General features: G+C 50.2%; 1 protein-coding gene across 1 annotated transcript in view; it reads left to right on the plus strand.

Moving 5' to 3' along the window:
• Positions 1–20,284, plus strand: part of dscama (Down syndrome cell adhesion molecule a) — a 72,778-nt gene extending 52,494 nt beyond the window's left edge. Inside the window, exons 12-33 of the mRNA XM_084697978.1 lie at positions 4,838–5,034; positions 5,215–5,311; positions 5,469–5,597; positions 5,913–6,080; positions 7,172–7,242; positions 7,440–7,683; positions 8,139–8,285; positions 10,226–10,381; positions 10,999–11,132; positions 11,398–11,551; positions 12,283–12,400; positions 12,560–12,723; positions 13,126–13,224; positions 13,380–13,568; positions 13,694–13,984; positions 15,319–15,498; positions 15,596–15,626; positions 15,801–15,916; positions 16,198–16,356; positions 17,283–17,480; positions 17,681–17,983; positions 19,136–20,284. Of these exons, the coding sequence (XP_084554104.1) occupies positions 4,838–5,034; positions 5,215–5,311; positions 5,469–5,597; positions 5,913–6,080; positions 7,172–7,242; positions 7,440–7,683; positions 8,139–8,285; positions 10,226–10,381; positions 10,999–11,132; positions 11,398–11,551; positions 12,283–12,400; positions 12,560–12,723; positions 13,126–13,224; positions 13,380–13,568; positions 13,694–13,984; positions 15,319–15,498; positions 15,596–15,626; positions 15,801–15,916; positions 16,198–16,356; positions 17,283–17,480; positions 17,681–17,983; positions 19,136–19,512 (3,722 nt within the window). The 3' untranslated portion in view covers positions 19,513–20,284. The remainder of the gene's footprint in view (positions 1–4,837; positions 5,035–5,214; positions 5,312–5,468; positions 5,598–5,912; positions 6,081–7,171; positions 7,243–7,439; positions 7,684–8,138; positions 8,286–10,225; positions 10,382–10,998; positions 11,133–11,397; positions 11,552–12,282; positions 12,401–12,559; positions 12,724–13,125; positions 13,225–13,379; positions 13,569–13,693; positions 13,985–15,318; positions 15,499–15,595; positions 15,627–15,800; positions 15,917–16,197; positions 16,357–17,282; positions 17,481–17,680; positions 17,984–19,135) is intronic.
• Positions 20,285–20,820: the final 536 nt, after the last annotated feature.

The following is a 20,820-nucleotide window of genomic DNA, read 5'->3' on the forward strand; positions in this document are numbered from 1 at the left end:
GGGTTAGAATGGCAGCGTTAAGGGTTGTGGATGACACTATATTGAATGGTAGCAACTGATCCTCCTTGGAACAGTAAAACAATGCTGTGAGTAAGTATGTGTGGAAGAAAGAAAGAGCAATGGGAAAACACGCACACACTGAAGTCCCATGGACACGGTGCAGATGCACACAAACAGTACACATACACCCTGGAGCCATACAGGAACAAGGAGCCCTGGCTCGCCGGCCCTTACTGTAGATCTGGGTCTAAGACAGATTCCATTGGCTGAGCCTATTGTGCTAGAGTCCCGGGGAAATGAATTGCAGCTATTGTGATGTCATGGCATGGCACTTTTATTGTTATTAGTGTCTGTGCATACGCTAATGCCTGCTGGCCACTGCCCATGTATCACCCTGTATGAATACTGTCACAGCCCACGTTAGGTTCAAGAAAGCGCTTGTGTCACTGCAGTGTTTTCACTCCATGATGTGAAAAGGCGTGTGTGTGTTTGTGTAAAAGGACACCACGACCCAGCACTAATGACCATACAGTTACTCTGTATGTGTGTTTACTCGTTTCGGCATGCGGCGTAAACAAGATTCCTCTTCTTGTGCCTGTACCTCCGTAACTCCACCTCCACAAACCCAGTCGAGTTCATTCATCGCCCACCCAGAGTGGGTTCTGTCAGAGCGGGTCAACAGCCTCTCGGTGTTTATCAGTGCCAATTAAGACCAATTAAGTCCATTAAACTCATAACGCGCTGACGAGAGTGCCCTCCTAATCAGCCTTAATTGGAGAAAAATGGTGTTGTCGCATGGCCGCCAAGCTCCCTAACACAGCAAACCCCACCCTCCCCCCTCCCAGACACGGCATCCTTCTCTCCCTCCCTCTCGTTTAGTTTGTGTCGTTCCAGTCCCTCCGACGAGCCAGACTCGCCGGCCCCTGTCTGGGGTCCTGCAGCCGGCATCATGCTCCATGTCCGAGCCAATCGCGCAGCTAAGGGAATGACTTCACCCCAGCGCCAGGCGCCCGGTCAACCAGTCCTGCCTGTGCCATCCTGCCCCCACATCCCCCACCCCGTCGCCCCTCCTCCCTCCTTCCACCGTAGCCCTCACAACCCCCCCCCCCCCCCCTGCACGCCTGGCCGTCTCTCCTTCAGCGCCCACGGTGCCCCGGGGTGAAGGAGGAGGGTTGAGGGGGGGAGGGTGATCTCCTAGGGAGACATTTCATCTCCTCTCCATCTCCTCGGGTTGGCCCATGCCCCATTGTGTCAACCATGTACCCCGTGGCCTACATATTCAGGCCCGCTACCAAGGCTCACTGCCGGGGGGGTGTTGGGGGGGGGGGATGGGGGGGGGTTGAAAGAGGCTATAGTCATGAGAGTTCCACTGTGGCTGGACAGGGGAGTACAGTATTGGGTACAGTACAGTTTCCAACCCATGGTGGAAGGTTGTGGGGTGAAGCGATGGAGAGATCTGTTTTTCAAACCTGTCCATTCACAGACAGGATCCTGTGTTTAGTACCAACAGAGCCTGTACCATAGAGACTGTACTGTGCCACAGTGCACCTGTATTAGCTGACTACACGTTTAGGAAGGTTTTGTCTCTGGGCAGATCCCAGCATCCCTTGATGATGGCATTGCTGTTCACATGACCAACATCACAGGTCCTGTTTGTATCTCTCGTGTTCTGCATTGCGACATTCAGGGCCCCGTTCGGTAAACACACTCTTGTGGAAATCAGTAGCAGGCTTGTGTTCTATTCCTGGATACTATAAATGGCCCTTTCTGAGAGCAGGGATGGAGAGAGGAGAGACTGTCCAACGCTGGTTGGCATGGTAACCTGGCCAGGTGAAAGGGAGTCTTGGAGGGGAGGGGGAGAGAGGGAGGAGAAAGGGGGGATGAAAGAGGAGGGGGGGAGGTTGTCTCGCGGGAGTAGCCTATCAGCAGCAAGCCTATCCCAGAATCCCCTGCAGGCGTGCTTGGATCGTGGCCTGTAGTAAAAAGGAGGTGTGCGTGTGTGTGTGGGGGGGGGGGGGGGCAGAGAGATGTGGGTTAGAGAGAAAGGAAAAAGTGGTTGAGAGAGAGATAGAACAATAGGGGTTAGAGAGACAGGAAGAAGTGGTTGAGAGAGATAGAAAGATAGGGGTTAGAGAGACAGGAAGCGAGAAAGAGAGAGATAGCGTGAGGGTTAGAGAGAGAGAGAGAGAGAGAGAGAGAGAGAGAGAGAGAGAGAGAGAGAGAGAGAGAGAGAGAGAGAGAGAGAGAGGGAGGGTTAAAGAGAGAGTTACAGAGAGGAAGAGAGAGGAACCTCCTCACCTCCTCCCACTACAGACTACAAACACAGTACACACTGTAGCATATCCTCATCCACCACAATACAGCCACTGGAACAACAACAACAATAACATCATCAAGCCTAAAAACATAAATCCCTGTTCCTCTAGCCACTCTGACTGTATGTATTCTGCTGTGCCATGTTCACTTGAGTCTTATCTTGAGGAGTTATGTGAGCATATCTGGATTGTCTGGGCTTCCTAATTCACTTTAGCTGTCTAAAGTACTGTCATGGTCCTCAGTATGTACTGTGTGGTTAGTGCAGCTGAATCTTTGCCTGGTCTCACAGTTTCAACAGGCTTTACTCAAATTATTTGCCCGATTTGAAAGGAAATATGGTGTCATTAGTGTGTATGGGTGCATGTGCATGTGTTTGTGTGTGTGTGTGTGTGTGTGTGTGTGTGTGTGTGTGGACAATTGTTTGTGTGAGAGGCAGCCAATTCAACCATCCATCTATGCTTCATTTAAACATGTCAATACTGCTCTTAGTGCTAGATCTAATGCCTTCTAGCCACATCCTTTTACATTTGCATGAACGAGCTCTGGTATAGCTGGAGGACGATGAACAATCCTCTGGTTAATGAACTCTGACCTAATCTCCACCGGGTCGTGCTGTGGCACATAGGAACCACTGTTTTTATACTGTACTAGACCAGACACATCTCTCTGATCGCTGATCAGGTTTTGGTGTGTGTGTTTGTGTGTGTGAGAGTTGTTACTGCATAATGTGTGCACGTGAGTGTGTTGAAGTGTGCGGCGCCGTGTGCGTACTGTCTATGTGTGTATTGTTGCGTTAACTATGTGTGTGTATGTGTGTGGTGTATGTGTATTATTATAGTGTGCAGTAGGTGTAGATGATATGATGTATATTCTAGTGTTCAATACTGTTTGTTCCAGTGTGTCTTAGAGACTGCAGGGAGTCTCTCACTGATGTTCCCCAGTGGAAGTGTGCCCCCTAAGCCCCCCAAGCCCCCCCCCCCCTGTTCCCCCTCCTGACCCCCAGAGCCCAGTTCCTGTACCCACAAGTCTGCTGGATATTAAAGAAATACATCAAAAGTGCAATTAAAACTCAGTGGAAGGACCTGGCTTGTGCCTGAGGGCGCAGTGCACAACACACACATGCACGCGCACGTACGCATGCACACACACACACGCGCGCTGCTATCTACGGGAGTGCCAATGTCACAACAAGGAATCCTTGAGTTCCACGCATTGACATCTTGTTTCCTTTACAAGGTCACAGGGACGCCGTCGCGCTTCAGCCCGACAATATCAAGTGTAAACGTGCCGAGGTGTGACATCGGAAGCTTCTGGCAAACGGCTCTACATCTTTTATGAGAAACGCTGTACATTCCCGGCTCTCTGGCACTCATCCTCTCTGCCTCGGCATCAGTTGCCAGCAGTGTAAACATTCTCATCCACCACCTCTCCTCTGAGGCACTTACATGACAAAAAAACGAGAGTACCTTTCCTGCGAGCGATAACATTTACCAAAGGCCTTAGAAGTTCTCCCACCCACCCCCCCCCCACCCCCACCCCCCAACCCCTCCCCATCGCCACTCCAAATGTGTCGCACTAAAAATTCATAGTTGCCATGCAAAATAAATCAGCGAGCTTTTCCATGGCGAAGGCTCAAAATGGCTGGGGAGTGAATAAGAGATGAGGCTTAAACGTTTGCAACCCCTCGCTTGTCACTCTGCATCACATCACAGGGCCTGCGCTCCCTGTGTGTGTGTGTGTGTGTGTGTGTGTGTGTGTGTGTGTGTGTGTGTGTGAGCCAGTGGGGCTTGTGTGTGTGTGTTCCTGAGTACAGCGCTGTTACACACTCCGCTGTGGGGGTAATGAGGCGTGCGAGTCGTTAGGGTGTGTTTAGTGCGCGCTCTTTAACGGCTTGTCAGAGCACACTGTACCAATAGGGACCCTTAGAAACAAGCCAAGGCTGCTTGTGGTCGTCAGAGTCTGGCAGCCGAACTGCACAGATGCGCTTTACCAACATCCAATATGTGGGACGTTAGAATGAGCTTGTCTGCAGAATGTTAACCAGCCCACTAAGCATCAACTGATGTCAGATGCACAATGATCTAACTCAATTAAGTGTCATTGGAGCAAAGAAATTGGATTCCTTGTCTTGTCTGTAATGTCTGGTCTTCTTAGCCTCCATGTGACAGGGATCAGTAGGATGTTGCAGATGGATTGGATTATGGATGGAAGGTTTGAGTTGGGTCTGTTCTACGTCACGGGAAAAGTAACTGTTGTTTCCTGTTTCCCTTTTTTTGTTGCTGTGACTCCTCCCTCTTTCTGTCGCTTTTTCTCTTTTCTCTTGTCTCTTTTCTCTTTTCTTTTTTTCTCTTCCCTCCCTCCCTCCCTCCCTCCCTCCCTCCCTCCCTTTCTCTGTCTCTGTCTCTGTCTCTGTCTCTGTCTCTGTCTCTGTCTCTGTCTCTGTCTCTGTCTCTCTCTCTCTCTCTCTCTCTCTCTCTCTCTCTCTCTCTCTCTCTCTCTCTCTTTACCCCTCTCGCCCCAGTCCCGGCCATGATCACATCGTACCCCAACACCACGCTGGCCACGCAGGGCGAGGAGAAGAAGATGAGCTGCACGGCTCACGGCGAGAAGCCCATCATGGTCCGCTGGGAGAAGGAGGAGCGCATCATCAACCCGGAGACCAGCCGCTACGTGGTCACCGTCAAGGAGGTGGCCGACGAGGTCATCTCCACGCTGCAGGTGCTGACGGCGGCCATCTTGGAGGGGGGTGGGTGGGGGGGAGTTGTTGGAAGCAACTGAAGGTTGATGTGATTGTTGTTATATGAGTTGGGGGACGTAATTGTGGCCAGCTCGACCCCCCCTACGGCAGCCTCCAGAGGGTTAGAGCAGAGGCTCACCCCTCCCTCTCCCTCCCCTCAGATCATGCCCACCGTGAGGGAGGACTCGGGCTTCTTCTCCTGCCACGCCATCAACTCCTACGGAGAGGACCGAGGCATCATCCAGCTCACTGTGCAAGGTAGAGAACCCTCCCCCCCCCCCCCTCGCCAGGCCCGCGCTGCAGCGCACTCCCGCTCACCGTGTTGTCGCAGATAGTCTCTCTCTACGTCTCATGTGTGCGGGGGCGTGCTCCAACATCTGTCCCCTGACACGACCCCTCCCATCGCCGTCTCCAGAGCCCCCGGACCCCCCAGAGGTGGAGATCAGGGAGGTGAAGGACAGGACCATTGCCCTCCGTTGGACCATGGGCTTTGACGGCAACAGTCCAATCACAGGGTTCGACATCGAGAGCAAGAACAAATCAGGTACGGGGATGTGCCTGGGATGGGGGTCAAAGGGCGTGTGAGGCAAATGACGTCCACCTGCGGCACACCGTGTTACTGTCACGTAGGAAGTCGTGATTCGGCAACACCTTGTACTTGAGCGAGCCTCTGTTTGGGAGAGAGAATCATCCCTAATGTGTTGTCTTGGTCGAACGGCAATAATTCAATCTGGTTGTCTCAATGCACTTAGCCAATGTTGACCTCCCTCCCCTTACTCAGTGACCTCACTAACCCCAATAAACCCTGCCCCACCCCCCTCTACCCACCCCCACCCCCCCCCCCGCCCTGCCCCCACAGCCTCCTGGGATACGGCCCAGAAGACCAAAGACGTCTCCCCCCAGCTCAACCAGGCCACCATCATTGACCTCCACCCCTCCTCCACCTACAACATCCGCATGTTCGCCAAGAACCTCATCGGCAAGAGCGAGCCCAGCAACGAGCTCACCATCACCACGGACGAAGCAGGTAAAAGATAGGATCATCACACACACACACACAGATACACATGCGCAGTACATGGACACACGGACACGCGCAGACAATGTGCATCCGAAATGAGCGTCCCCGACTTCACAGTAACCCAATCAAAGAGCGAGAGATAACAGCCATGAGTGGGCAGACCATGAGTCCATTTATTAACAGCACAGTGACATCAGCTGCTTTGGCTCTGTTGCATTATTGAACACACGCTGACCCTGCACTAAAAGCAAGACTTTTCAATTAGCAGCCCCCACTGTAAATGTCACACTGCGGTCAATAGACCACGGGCTAGCCGGCTTCTTTCCAAATTGCCCCCTCTACCCCCCCTCCCCCACCTTTCATCCCTACCCCCCTTTCCTCTATGCGACACGACTCTCTCATTTGATCCCCCGCAAACATGACGGCCATGTTTGTTGATGAGGGGTGACTCAGGCCCGCTGCATCCGGCTTCAAGCCCCTTTCTCTCTTCTGCTCTGACTGTGCCCCCCTCCACCCTGACCACCATGCTGTGTGCCCCCCCTCCACCCTGACCACCATGCTGTGTGCCCCCCTCACCCTGACCACCATGCTGTGTGCCCCCCTCGACCCTGACCACCATGCTGTGTGCCCCCCTCCACCCTGACCACCATGCTGTGTGCCCTCTCCACCCTGACCACCATGCTGTGTGCCCCTCACCCTGACCACCATGCTGTGTGCCCCCCCCCACCCTGACCATCATGCTGTGTGCCCCCCTCCACCCTGACCACCATGCTGTGTGCCCCCCCCCCACCCTGACCACCATGCTGTGTGCCCCCCCCCACCCTGACCACCATGCTGTGTGCCCCCCTCCACCCTGACCACCATGCTGTGTGCCCCCCTCCACCCTGACCACCATGCTGTGTGCCCCCCCCCACCCTGACCACCATGCTGTGTGCCCCCTCCACCCTGACCACCATGCTGTGTGCCCCCTCCACCCTGACCACCATGCTGTGTGCCCTCTCCACCCTGACCACCATGCTGTGTGCCCCCCCCCACCCTGACCACCATGCTGTGTGCCCCCCCCCACCCTGACCACCATGCTGTGTGCCCCCCTCCAGCTCCTGATGGCCCCCCACAGGAGGTGCAGCTGGAGGCTCTCTCTTCCCAAAGCATCCGGGTGTCATGGAGGGTGAGATGATTCGCCAACTTCTCTGAGCGTGGAGGCTTTCTCTCTCTCTCTCTCTCTCTCTCTCTCTCTCTCTCTCTCTCTCTCTCTCTCTCTCTCTCTCTCTCTCTCTCTCTCTCTCTCTCTCTCTCTCTGTCATCTCTGCTATCTTCCTCATCTCCACCATCTTCCTCATCGTCTCCGTCACCTCCTCCCATCAGGCCCCCAAGAAGCACCTTCAGAACGGGGCGATCCGGGGCTACCAGGTGGGCTACAGGGAGTACAGCTCCGGGGGGAACTACCAGTTCAGCGTGATCAGCATGGAGACCACAGGGGACAACAGCGAGAGCCTGATCCTGGACAACCTGAAGAAGTTCACCCAGTACGGCGTGGTGGTTCAGGCTAGCAACAGCGCCGGGACTGGGCCCTCCTCCGCAGAGGTGTCTTCCACCACTCTGGAAGACGGTAAGAATCTTGAATATGAAAACGTTACTGTTCATTACATTGATGTTGAATGTAGCTGTTGTGTGTTGGCCGGCAGTGGGTGTGTTTTGGGTAACCGAGGCTAGCTTGATGAATGGAATGCTACGCGGCTAGCTGACTTAGTGAGGTTGCAGGATTGGTCCTCGTAAACCGTTTAGGAAAGCCTATTTAGGAAAAGTTGTGAGTAAAAAACAGAGTATATGTTTAGGATTACAACACATGAGAACAGTCAAAGCAGTACAAGTATGTGAAAGAGACTAAATCAATATCACAACCATGGATATGCGACCAGATATCGACAACCAATCCTTTATACTGTGTCTCAACGAGGTGTCATTATTGGGGAGCCTGTAAAATACAGTAGGCATACGCCGCCATCTGCTGGGCTGTCTTGTCACTGCCGGTGAGACCCTGTGCTGTCATGTGACCTCCTCCAGTACCCAGCCGCCCTCCAGAGAACGTCCAGGCCGCCGCCTCCTCCCCAGAGATCATCTCCCTGTCCTGGCTCACCCCTCCCAAGGAGGCTCTCAACGGCAACCTGCTGGGCTTCAGGGTCATCTACTGGGCCAACCTACCAGACGGAGGTACACACACACACACACACACACAGACGAGCGTACGCACACAAGCACATGAGGTAGCTACACACTGTTCGCTACAAGCTCACATACACACTAGAATGTGATTGGCGTCAGAACGTACACGGCACTCTCGCTGACCCACCTGCTCAGGTACGTCTTCTACACAAGGTGCACTCTGATGCAATAACCCACTTACTGGGGTCAGAAGTACATCCGTCACTTTTCATTTGTCACTCTGTCACACGCCGTATTTGTTTGCGACACACCGTGGAAAAAGAAGCCTTCAGAACTCAGAACACACGGCTCCATATGGCTCGCAGAATACAGGATTCGAAGCAGACATTATGAGTCGCAGTCAAACCTAGACAACGTGCCAGGCAGTCTCCATGTGGAGACATGTCATGGTGATGGGTTGTGACAGCGGGGCTACCTTTGACCTCTGGTCTGTCACATCCTGTTGTTCTGACGGGCCCAGCGTGTACCGTACAAACTGACTGCTCCCAGGCTGACAGACACCCCTAGTTTGCATGGTAACAGCGAATGCCACTGAAAGACATGTTTAAAACTGGACTGCATGTTCACACGGAACACATACCGTGTGCATATTCAAAATGTCATACTCTGAGGTGTTTTGAGTTCCACAATTTTGTTTTTGTGTTGATAATGAATTGTAACAAATTCTGTCAAAAAATCACAATTGTTCAGCTCATATCAGTAGAACGATCCTATCAGTAGTATTTGGCGTTGCTGTTCTGTTAATCCCGATATAAAACAGACACACGACATTCCCCTTGGAAAGCAGTATCAGTTATTAACCAGCAGAGGGTGTAGTAAGCCCATGTTTTAACATGACATTGTCGTGGTGGTAAAACTGAGAGGTCTTCTTCTGTCTATGCTAACAGAATGGAAATGCTAAAAAAATTCCCAGAGGCTAATCAATAAATCAATTTGATTGATATCCTGAACTGAAAGAGGGAGTATACATTCAAACCATTTTACAAGAGAGGAGCGGTGGACTGGACGATATAAAGGCCAGCTGTCTGTGCCACACTGTCTAGTTAGTGGCCCGACTCACAGCTCCCAGAGCAACAGTTGAAGAGACAGCGTGAGGACAGTCCAGAAACACTAAATCCTGGTCTAGGGAGTTGAACAAAATCCAATCCACTGAACCAGAGTACAGTGACACAACTGAGCTCATCATAGCACACAGCTGCCCGGGGGGAGCCCAAGCTTCGATTACTTCCTAAAAACATCACAGTGGAGGGTTGTCACCTGCGCTAATGAAGCGCTGGACATCAACCAGCGATAGGGGGAGAGAGTCAAACAGATGGAGGGAGAGGGGGAGGGAGAGAGAGAAAGAGAGAAGGAGACTTGCAGTGAGACTCCGAGAGAGAAGTGGAAGGGGGAGAGAAAAGGGAGAGGGAAGGATAGAGAGAGATAGGAAAAGAGAAGAGAGAGAAAGGGAAAGAGGAGACAGACAGCTGGAGAGACAGACATCAATAATTCAACATCTCAGCCAAGGCAAGGAGATGGAGCCCAGAACAGACCTTGTCTGGGCTGTCTAATCTAGCCTTTGTGGCCATGGTGTGATTGAACATGGAGTTATGTCCACAGTCGTGCCGTGACATCCTTGGAAATAAAATCTTATTTCAACCCCATGTCATATACTGTGCACTGCAGTGAAAGGGTATGTTTGCTCTGGTTACCTGGGCAGTGCTGTCAGCCACTCCTCTCAGGAGGTTGAACGTGCTGGGATCTACCTCCTGGCATCTACCTTATCACTTGTATTATTGTTTTTATTGTTTTTATTGATTTTATGTAAAGCACCTTGAGCTACAATTCTTGTATGAAATATGCTATATAAATAAAGTCTTACTTACTTACTTACTTACTTACCCCCTCTCCCCTCCCCATCTGTCCTCTCCCTCCATTCCCCGGCTCAGAACTGGGGGAGATCAGGAACGTGACCACATCCAAGCCTTCCCTGGAGCTGGATGGTCTGGAGAAGTACACCAACTACAGCATCCAGGTGTTGACTTTCACCCGGGCAGGGGACGGTGTCCGCAGCGAGCAGATCTACACCCGCACCAAGGAGGATGGTACGGTCATTCACCTGGGGCCTGAGAGGAAGCTCTGTGCACCTCTATACAGACACACCAGTGCCAGGGTTGAAATGATGCAACTTGCTCAGATTCGAGTGTGTTGTTAGAGAAGGGTTGGATGTGTGTGCACTGTGCTCGTATGAGAGTTGCTCGACTGTAAACATAAAAATAGAAATCTGCAATGTTGTAGATTTGGTTGATATACCCCAGGGGTCTAACTAAGGTTCCTTTGTGGGTCTGAAGTCAGGTATTGCGTGTCATCTTTTCTTTGGTCCTTAGGGCTTGCCTTATGTTCTGGAAATGTGCTAGCTTGAAAGAAAGGAAGGACTCTTTTTCTGTTTTTGTTGAAGTGATAGAAGGTGACAGCTGGTCCGGGTGCCTTAAAATCAGCAGCTGAAAAGCTGCAGCCCTGGGATTCAGAAACTTTGTTGTGGAAGAGGTTTCTTTTCAGTCATAAATCGGAGATATATTGTACTGTAGACGTTATCTGGCTAACTCAAATCTCAGGGGTAGAGAGTACTGGATGTGTAGTTTATGCTACAGCGAGTTACACCACAGGAAGGATTGACACGCGATATGTAATAATTTCCCTTTTTTACTTCATTTCCCATCAGTCCCTGGTCCTCCCGCCGGCGTGAAGGCAGCAGCGGCGTCTAACTCGGTGGTGTTTGTGTCCTGGCTTCCTCCTCTTAAACTCAATGGCATCATTAGGAAGTATACGGTCTTCTGCTCCAATCCACACCCTACGGTAAGGCCACTGGACACGGATGAGGGAAGGGGTTTTGGAAGTTCTGGAATGTTCTGGAAGAGCTGGAGGTCTATCTAACATTCTATCATCTATCACCTATCTCTATCTCTCTATATTTCTATCTAAATCTACTGTATGTAAAGATTTAGCCAGATTCAGTTGGGCAGTGTTCGAGACGTCTCGGATCCCAAGTCATGAGTCCTATTCCAGTGTTAGGTGACTGTGTGTGACCGTGTCCTGCGTGGTTGTGTCCCTGTGTCTCCAGGTGAGCAGTGAGTTTGAGGCGGCGCCGGATGTGTTCTTCTACCGGATCCCCAACCTGAGCAGGACCCGCCAGTACAGCATCTGGGTGGTGGCCGTGACGGCCGCGGGGCGCGGCAACGCCAGTGACATCATCACCATCAAACCCCTGGCCGAGGGTAGGTGGAGGCGCATGTTCTCCCTGCCAGCCACACAGTGGTGACACGGTCCCGGGCGAACCGTCGTGCAGAAACTTCTGACGTCGGCCATTTTGAAAGAGTTCATTGAAGCTCAAGCCAAATGGTTTGAGCTTTTCCGTTGACCGCCAGCCAGATGAAAAGCATGTATTTCCTTACTTGTGGCTTCTGTGGTGAGACCTTGGGGACTGTACCGTATCTCGACACAGGAGCGCAGGCTGGGCCGTCAAACAGAATGCAAATGGCCTCCTGTTTTGCCCTGTCAGCACTCGTGCCCTGTGGTGAGAGCTGATAAGCTGATGGTTCCCAGTGATAGGCAGCCAAGAGTCTCTGAGTCAGGACCTCTAGCTCTTATCAGGACGCTCCCATCCTGTTTGAGGCAGGCCTGATGAATGTTCTGGCTGCTCCAATCACCGCCCTCCACACACACACACGCACCTGCACAGACCCAAAGCCCTAACCTGGCCCGGCTACAGTCAGAGCCCCTCTCCAGGTGTGAAAGTTGGAGGAAGGAGTGGACGCAGAGATGGGTCATTTCAACTGCATTAACGCAGACAGCAGTTTTTTAGAGCGGAACTTTGAACCTCCATCGAAACCCCATTCTATTTTAACCCGGGCCAACATAGTATCTTGATTGGTTACCTTTGTGCGGCTGTGACAGTGATGCTGTAGCCTTGCTCACGTGTACTGAGGCGTTGTTTGTGTTTCTGTAGCCCCTGCACGGATCCTAACCTTCAACGGGACCGTCACCACCCCCTGGATGAGGGACATTGTGTTGCCCTGTAAGGCGGTTGGGGACCCCGCCCCCACGGTCAAGTGGCTGAAGGAAACGTAAGTTGAGGCAACTTTGCTGCACAGCCTGGTGACGTCACATGTAGGGAAGAACATTTTCCAATGTTCCATTTTGTCAAACCAACCACAATTAAGAATCCTTTGCCCGTTGCTGTGTGTTTGTGTCCATGTTAACCATCCCACACGCATGTGATTCAGCAACGGAAGCCCCGCCCCTGCTGTGATTGACAGCCGGCGCAGTGTCCATGGCAACGGCAGCCTGGTGATCCGCACAGTGAAAGCTGAGGACTCTGGGAACTACACCTGTGTAGCCAGTAACAGGTTCGGCCCTGATAAGATCATCCTCAACCTGCAGGTTCAAGGTAAACAACATGTAGAATAACCACTGTATCTGGGTAGAGCAATTCGTGTACTCAATCTAAGATTAATCATCTGGGGATGTACAGTATATATATATATATATATATATATATATATAAATATATATATATATATATATATAATAACTAATTTAACTAATTTGATAATTAGTTAGAATTCATAGTGTAAACAGTATATATATATATATATATATATATATATATATATATATATATATATATATATATATATATATATATATGTATATATACTGTTTACACTATGAATTCTGCATATCATATTCTAACTATACTACCAAGTCTGCATGTCATATTCTAACTAATTATCAAAAATGTTGTTTTGCACTACACTAACCATCTTCAATCTCTTAACTCACCCTCCAGTTCCCCCGGACCAACCACGCCTAACTGTTACCAAGACAACCACCACATCCATCACCCTGTCCTGGATACCTGGGGACAACGGAGGCAGCTCCATCAGAGGTACCTTCTCAGAGCCCTCTGATGGCGTCCCACACTGGGGACCCTGTTCTACCAAGTTTGCATATCTCCAATAACACCAACTCCATAATCTCTGTCTGTCTGTCTGTCTGTCTCTCTCTCTCTCTCTCTCTCTCTCTCTCTCTCTCTCTCTCTAGGCTACATCCTGCAGTACTCAGAGGACAACAGCGAGCAGTGGGGAAACTACGCCATCAGCCCCAGCGAGCGTTCCTACCGACTGGAGAACCTCAAGTGTGGAACCTGGTACAAGTTCACCTTGACGGCCCAGAATGCAGTGGGCCCGGGACGGATCAGCGAGATCATCGAGGCCAAGACCCACGGGAAAGGTACGCACACGTCCCCTCCCGCGAGGGCTGGCATTTCACCCCGACTCCTCACATCCGCGACGAGCCCTTGTCGTGCCGCTTCCCCCGATTCTGACCCGCGGTGTCCACCTCCCCTCTCACCCCAGAGCCTCAGTACTCCAAGGACCAGGAGCTGTTCACAAGCATCAACGCCACGCGCGTCAGGCTCAACCTGATCGGCTGGAACAACGGCGGCTGCCCCATCACGTCCTTCACCTTGGAGTACCGTCCGGTGGAGTCGCCGGCGTGGACCACGGCCCAGCGCACGTCGCTGACCAAGAGCTACATCCTGTACGACCTGCAGGAGGCCACCTGGTACGAGCTGCAGATGAAGGTGTACAACAGCGCCGGCTTCGCCGAGAAGAGGGTCCAGTTTGCCACGCTCAGCTACGACGGCAGTGAGTTCACCCACCATGCTTCCAGTTTTGATCCATCGTGTGTTTTCTGTCTGTGTGGAGAGCGTGTGGAACACATGGTGATCCGTGTGCCTGGTACACATGTCAACACTCGCGGTTGTCGTCCCGTCATGGGCCTCAGGAAATGTGGGGTTTAGGGAGTGAAGGATCTGTTACAGGATGACAGACTGAGTGACTTTGATGAGATGCCTTTTAGCAATCCCAGCCCCTGGAAATTCATTTCCAGCTGTCCAAGGGTAGCATCAGACCATATTATTTAAGACCTCCAAAGAAAGGGACATAAATCCCCCCATTTTCATATCAGCAGAGCTCCAGGGTTGGTCTCACTGGTGTTAAAGTGGCTGTCTGCTGCCAGTCTCCCCGCCCCCGCCCCTCACCCCAAACCCCTCCAGCCGTGGGGGTTCAGGTCGTGCTGATGAATCGGGGCAGTAAAGTGCCTCCCCGTTTTCTGCTGACTCCAGCGGCCGCGACTGTTTTGTCTGCTGCTTTTTATGACGCCTCCATCAGCCCTGTATCGAGCGAGGGTGCATTCATTATATGACTCTGGTGAGGGGGGCATAGATGAGCAATCACCTGCCAGCACCCCATCCAGCCCCCCCCCCCCACACACACACACACACCACACACACACACACACAATCCTCCCACGCTCAACCTGGCAGACCCCTCCCCCCTCCAACCCTGTCTTTGGGTGGTTCAGCAACTGCCCCTGCCATCGGAACAAACCCCCTGGTTCTTGACCCAGGGTTCGTTTGTCTCCACCTGTGCCAGACATCCGCCTCTACTTCCGTCCTCACCCCTCCCTACCCCCATCGACCCGTCCAGGAACTGTGAAAGAAGGTGGTGGGGGGGAAATTGCTGAGCGTCGGTTCAGCTGAGAAGGATGAGTTCATTTCTTTTAAGTAGCGCTTCAGTCAACTGGGCATTATTGCCTATTCTGCAAAAGGTCAGGAGCTGATTGCAGCACAGTTCAGCAGCTTGCCGGGTCGGGCCGTGTGGTGTGATTGGAGAGAAAGACATTACTTTGGGATGCAAGCTGCAGAGGCACGCCGCTTCTAACAGGCGCTTGCCGCATGTTTTAAACATTACCACAAAGGTCACTTGCTGTTTAACATTCAGCAACCAATAAACCCCATATGGACATTTTTCTATATTTTGGTTTGGACTTTCGATTTCTGGTCTCAACATTTGATCAATCTGGTTGCCTTTCATCCATTGTATGTCATTACTATTATGCGATGATGATGATGATGGTGATGATTAGTATTAAAAGGATACCAGTGCATGGCCGTTTCTAATGAACGCGCTGCACACAGGCACCATCGCCCCTCTGGTCAGGGCTCCAAACGGGCCTCCGGAAGGCAGCTCGTCAGGCAACGAGGGTCTGAAGATGATGGTGACCATCTCCTGCGTGCTGGTGGGCATCGTGCTGGTCTTCACCCTCCTGCTGGTGCTGAGGAGGAGGAGGAGGGAACAGAGGCTCAAGAGACTGAGAGGTGAGAGGTCACTGCATACATTCCAAAACCAATATTGCATTTTTTTCTTCATCTTAACTGAATTGTTGGTCTTTCATTTATCCTGTGTGGTCTTTAGATGCTAAAAGTTTGGCTGAGATGCTCATGAGGTAAGAATCATCCAGAAGTTCAATGCATTTCTGCAAACTGTAGTTGTATAATGTATTTTCTTATACTATTTGTATACAACTATACCCATAAAACATTAGTGTACTGGTATTAGAGGCATTACAATGAAAGCTTCCAGTAACTGACACTTGAATCGCTCTCCTGTTTTCTCTCAGTAAAAACACCAGACCAGCAGAGACCATTAACAAGCAGCAGCAGACCCTGCGAATGCACATCGACATCCCCCGAGCCCAGCTCCTCATCGAGGAGAGAGACACCATGGAGACTGTTGGTGAGTGGAACTCAATAAATATCATCCCTGAAATACTGAAGTCTACTTCAAACGACAGGAAGCCATCTTACGACTTTCTTAGTAGCATGAATATTGCCTTCTGAACATTCTTCCTTTGGGTCCGTGTTTGGATGTGCACTATGAAGTCAAAGACAATAACACCGATACACTTTTGGGTTGTTGATGCTTCAGTACGTCAGTGTGTAGACAGCGGTGGTGGATTCTTCCCGATTCATGTGAAGGACTAGGTTTGAGAGTCCTGTCTTCTCTCCGTCCCCCAGACGACAGGTCCACCGTGCTGCTGACGGACAACGACTTTGGGGAGACCCAGAAACAGAAGTCCTCCACGGTGACGCACACAGTCCACTACCAGTCCCTGTCCCAAGCCACCGGCCCCCTGGTGGACGTGTCCGACGCCAGACCTGGAACCAGTAAGTCCAGTACGGACACAATTCATTTCCTTTGGTAGAATAGCGTTTGTGTTTGGTCGGAGGAGCACCTCACGACCACCGCCAGACAGGTGAAAACAAACTATAACATTATATATATAATATTTTTCGGTCGAAATATGACTCTACGAGGAAATAAAAGATTATGAAAAGGTACATGCAGGGCCTGCCTGTCTTTAGTTGTACACCAGGCTGCAGTATGCGTCTGTGTGCTCGTTAGCTTGTTGACAAACAAGGGGACGGTTCAAAGGCAATTTGGAGCTGGGTCGACCTGTGCTCCACCTCTCTCACCCACTCAGTTCGCTCCCTCTAATTGAAGATAATTGGGTGTGCTGGTAACGCTCTGACTGCAGCAGTCCTGAGACATGGGGGATGTTATTAGCACCCCCGCGAGCCTCTCCACTGATGGCACTGACAGTGAGGAGCCAGCGTGGACACACTTGTTCCACGTTACATTCATGTTCCAATAAGTTCCTTTTTACACCTTCATTCCATCCCTCTCAGAGTTGTCTGTGTTGACAGATGCATTGGTTAGATTACGCTCCACAGAGAAATGCATGAAAGTGTTGTTTTATCGTCTATAGGTGCCTTATTGAACATCCTCTTTTATATGCCATCTTGACTTATGTTGCGTAGCTGTACATGTACCTTTCCCAGAGTGACATTTTAAATTTTCATGTAGAAAATTCTGGAAGTAAACAATTTAATAGCTGAGTTCTTATTGGAGCACAGCTTAGGCAATTAAATCAATTAGCAAGCATCCACTTTAGCACATTAAGCCCTGTAATTATTCACGTCAACAGAACAGTATTTTAACCCTTGGTGGGATGCAAGGACATTGTGTCCCGCTCCCTATGACATAACGCAGTGCTTCCGTGAGCACTGTGACATGACATCTGGCTCCTCCCTCCTCTCAGACCCCACAGCCCGGCGTACCGCCAAGGCTGGCCCTGCCGCTCGCAACCGCTACGCCAGCCAGTGGACCCTCAACCGGCCACACCCCCCTGTCTCCGCCCACACGCTGAGCACCGATTGGAGGCTGCCCACGCCACGAGTGGCGGGTTCTGTGGACAAGGAGAGTGACAGCTACAGTGTCAGCCCATCTCAGGACACAGGTGAGCCAACGCATTCCAGACCCGACAACACTTCCTGTTACCCGTCTTGTGATTAACACTGGCCTAAACCCATGCCCTGTAACACCAGTCATTTAATAACTGCTACTATACAACACTAAGCAGCCCTCGTACTGAACCATGCTAACGTTAGCGGCTAACCTCTCCACTAACCTGACCTCTAACCCCGCCTCACGCATCAGACCGGGCGCGGAGCAGCATGGTCTCCACGGAGAGCGCCTCCTCCACCTACGAGGAGCTGGCGCGGGCCTACGAGCACGCCAAGATGGAGGAGCAGCTGCGTCACGCCAAGTTCACCATCACCGAGTGCTTCATCTCCGACACATCCTCGGAGCAGATGACGGCGGGCACCAACGACTACACGGACAGCCTGACCTCCAGCACGCCCTCCGAGTCGGGCATCTGCCGCTTCACCGCCTCGCCGCCCAAGCCCCAGGACGTCAGCCGCGTCATGAACATGGCCGTGCCCAAGGCCCACAGACCGGGTGAGGCCGAGCTGCTGGTTGGCTAACTGACCTGGGCCTGCATGACTAATGTTTTAAAATGGCCTTGCTCTAATGCTGGGACTCACAAACAGGTTCCTTAACTCCTAACTCTTAACTCACAACACTACTTAAAAATTTAAATGACTGAGTCTGAACTGAACGAGTGTGGAAAGATTAAGACATTTCACAGTGTTCTGTACCGGTTAATTCTGATATGGTGTGTTTTTTTTACTGCAATTTATTCATTTCGCAGACCACAAATGTAATAAGGAAAAAAACACTCAAAACACATTGCGGGTCACTCAGACCAAACCAATCAATTCTAAGTCATTCCCCTCTCCCTAGTAAATGCCAGCGTCTGCATAGTAGGCCAAGCAGAATATATCCCAGGGGTAGGGCTACGTAAATATTTACTGCTGATAGATCAACTGTTCTGAAAATAATGATCTGGTAAGCTATAAAACTGCAGCTGTAAATATGACATTTTGCACTACTTCTCTCTTATTAAATCAAATTGGATGCTGATTGTTAGATTGTTGCGGTGTGCAATAGTGTGCACAGGTATCACAGGAGAAACACATTTGAATCTTTTATACTGTACATTGAGGTTAACAAATTAGGTTCTATGTATTTCAGTTAAGGTTAATCATAGAGATGTACAGTAACTTACACTCATTTCTACTCAAGCATTATATATTTAACACAAATATATTCTAACTGAACTCCACTGCAATCTTTAATCCATAGCATTACTTATTAATGTTATGGATAAGCAACAGTCTTCAGTTTTCCCCTACTACAATAAGCATAATGGAGCCAGAGGAAATTGAAGACAGGAAGATACCACCGTTTAATTTAGTCAAGGTCAACGCGAGACCAAGAACACAGTCAGCTTGTACAGCACTAGGAAAATATCTAATGGATGCGGAAAATGGAAGAGTATGACTTCAGTAAAGTCAAAGGAGAGAGGTCTAGTTTCAGAATGTGTCTGACTGGTATTGTATGAAAGGGAGTTGCTGTGGTAGATGTGTTGAGCTAGTCCAAAACAGACTATTTGCCTAAAATAGTCAAATGCCATAACAGCATAGTTACCATCCTCTCTCCCCGGTGTTCAAATGTTAACCACTATGCGTTCTCTCCTCTCTCCTGTAGGGGGCGAGCTGGTGCACCTGCCCCCATACCTGAGGATGGACTTCCTGCTCAACCGTGGCATGTCATGCTCGGGGACATCCAGGGGCGGAGCCAGCGGAGAGGGGGCGATGGGCCAGGCGTGTCTGGAGCCTCAGAAGAGCCGCTCCCTGAAACGCCCCTCGCGCATGGCCCCCCCTACGCCCACTGAGGCCCCCCAGGCCAGCAGGGACCCAGTGGCCCAGTGGCAGCCCGGCTCAGCTGCCACGCTGCCCCACAGAGAGGGCTCGGAGCTGGCCCAGGCTGCCAAGCTCAGCACCTCCCAGGAGTCCCTGCTGGACTCCAGGGGACACCTCAAACCGAGCAGCAACCCCTACGCAAAGTCCTACACGCTGGTATAACACCAGGAGCACGGGGCCAGACTCAAACTCACACTAACACTGGACTTAACACTCAAGTGCAGTAAGCTGACTCTCACCACGCAGTCCTGTATATACGTTCCCTTTTCTTCAACGAGGGGTCACTTTTACTAATCTCCTTTATTATTTATTTTGGAGCTTTCTTTCCTTTCTTGTTTGTTTTTTTAACTCGTGAGACAAATTCACTCATCGGAAGTGACTCCAGAGGGAGCTTGCCAAACTAATTGCGTTATGAAGGGAGCATTATTTATTCTTTATTATTCTTGTTAATTCTTAATGATTAATTCGTGATTATTAATTGTTGGTTGTCAAATATTAATGATTATTAATTATTGATTACAAACAATCAATTATTACATTATTACCATTACAACAATGTTTTCATAAAAACCTGGACAACAATTTTCTGGAGTGGGAGACATTTTTTTTCTATGGAAATTACTTCTAAAACACTGACTTAAACTTTGGAGAATTCTGGGCATGAAAGCAATCCACACCAGTCCAAACTTGTCAGCTGCTCTCAAATTGTTACTTTTTTGAAGAAAAAAAAATCTATTTCCTATGGATGCATGGGGACTGACCAACTAAAGACATTGAGCATTCTGACCAGGACTGGACAGCCCAGTTGAGCATTTTGTCACACTATGAAATGATCCAATGTGAAGATTTATTATTCTTATTACTATAAATATATATATAAAAAGAGAAATCACTTTTATTTGTGGATATTACAGGGAAGAATTGATTTGGTTAATAAAGTCCTTAGTCATGTTTGCACATATCTCGTTTTGATTAGGAAATCAAGTCTCTGTTGATCTGTGTCCCATTATCTGATGGTGCAATATGAAAAAAAGATATGAAAATTATATGAATACTATTGATCTATACTATACTGTATTGAAAAAAAAGAACTTATGTTGTGAGTATACTGACAGGGCGGGACAAACTCCAGCTATGTATTCAGGTGTAGTTTACCACTACTAATTTGCCAGGGTGGTAGACGATGTTAGCTAGAACAAGGAGGGTTAGAGATAACGGTTTGCACTTCACGACACCCAAAACAGTGTCCAGGCTTAGGCCTCTATTCTCAGTGCACTAGGTAGAGTCTCCGGGCTCTCACTCCAGATCCGTAGACCTATTGCTGCTGCACTGCAGTGACTCTCCTCTACAGGGAAAACTTGAGACAATCCAATACAACCCCCCCCCCCCCCCCCCCCTTCAAACCAAACGTACAAGTCTATGGGAATACAGTATCTAAAGTGTGGATATAAGAAGCTGTTTTTGTTGTTG

Source organism: Hypomesus nipponensis, chromosome 5, assembly GCF_054491055.1.
Source record: "Hypomesus nipponensis isolate SF chromosome 5, ASM5449105v1, whole genome shotgun sequence".
NCBI lineage: Eukaryota > Metazoa > Chordata > Actinopteri > Osmeriformes > Osmeridae > Hypomesus > Hypomesus nipponensis.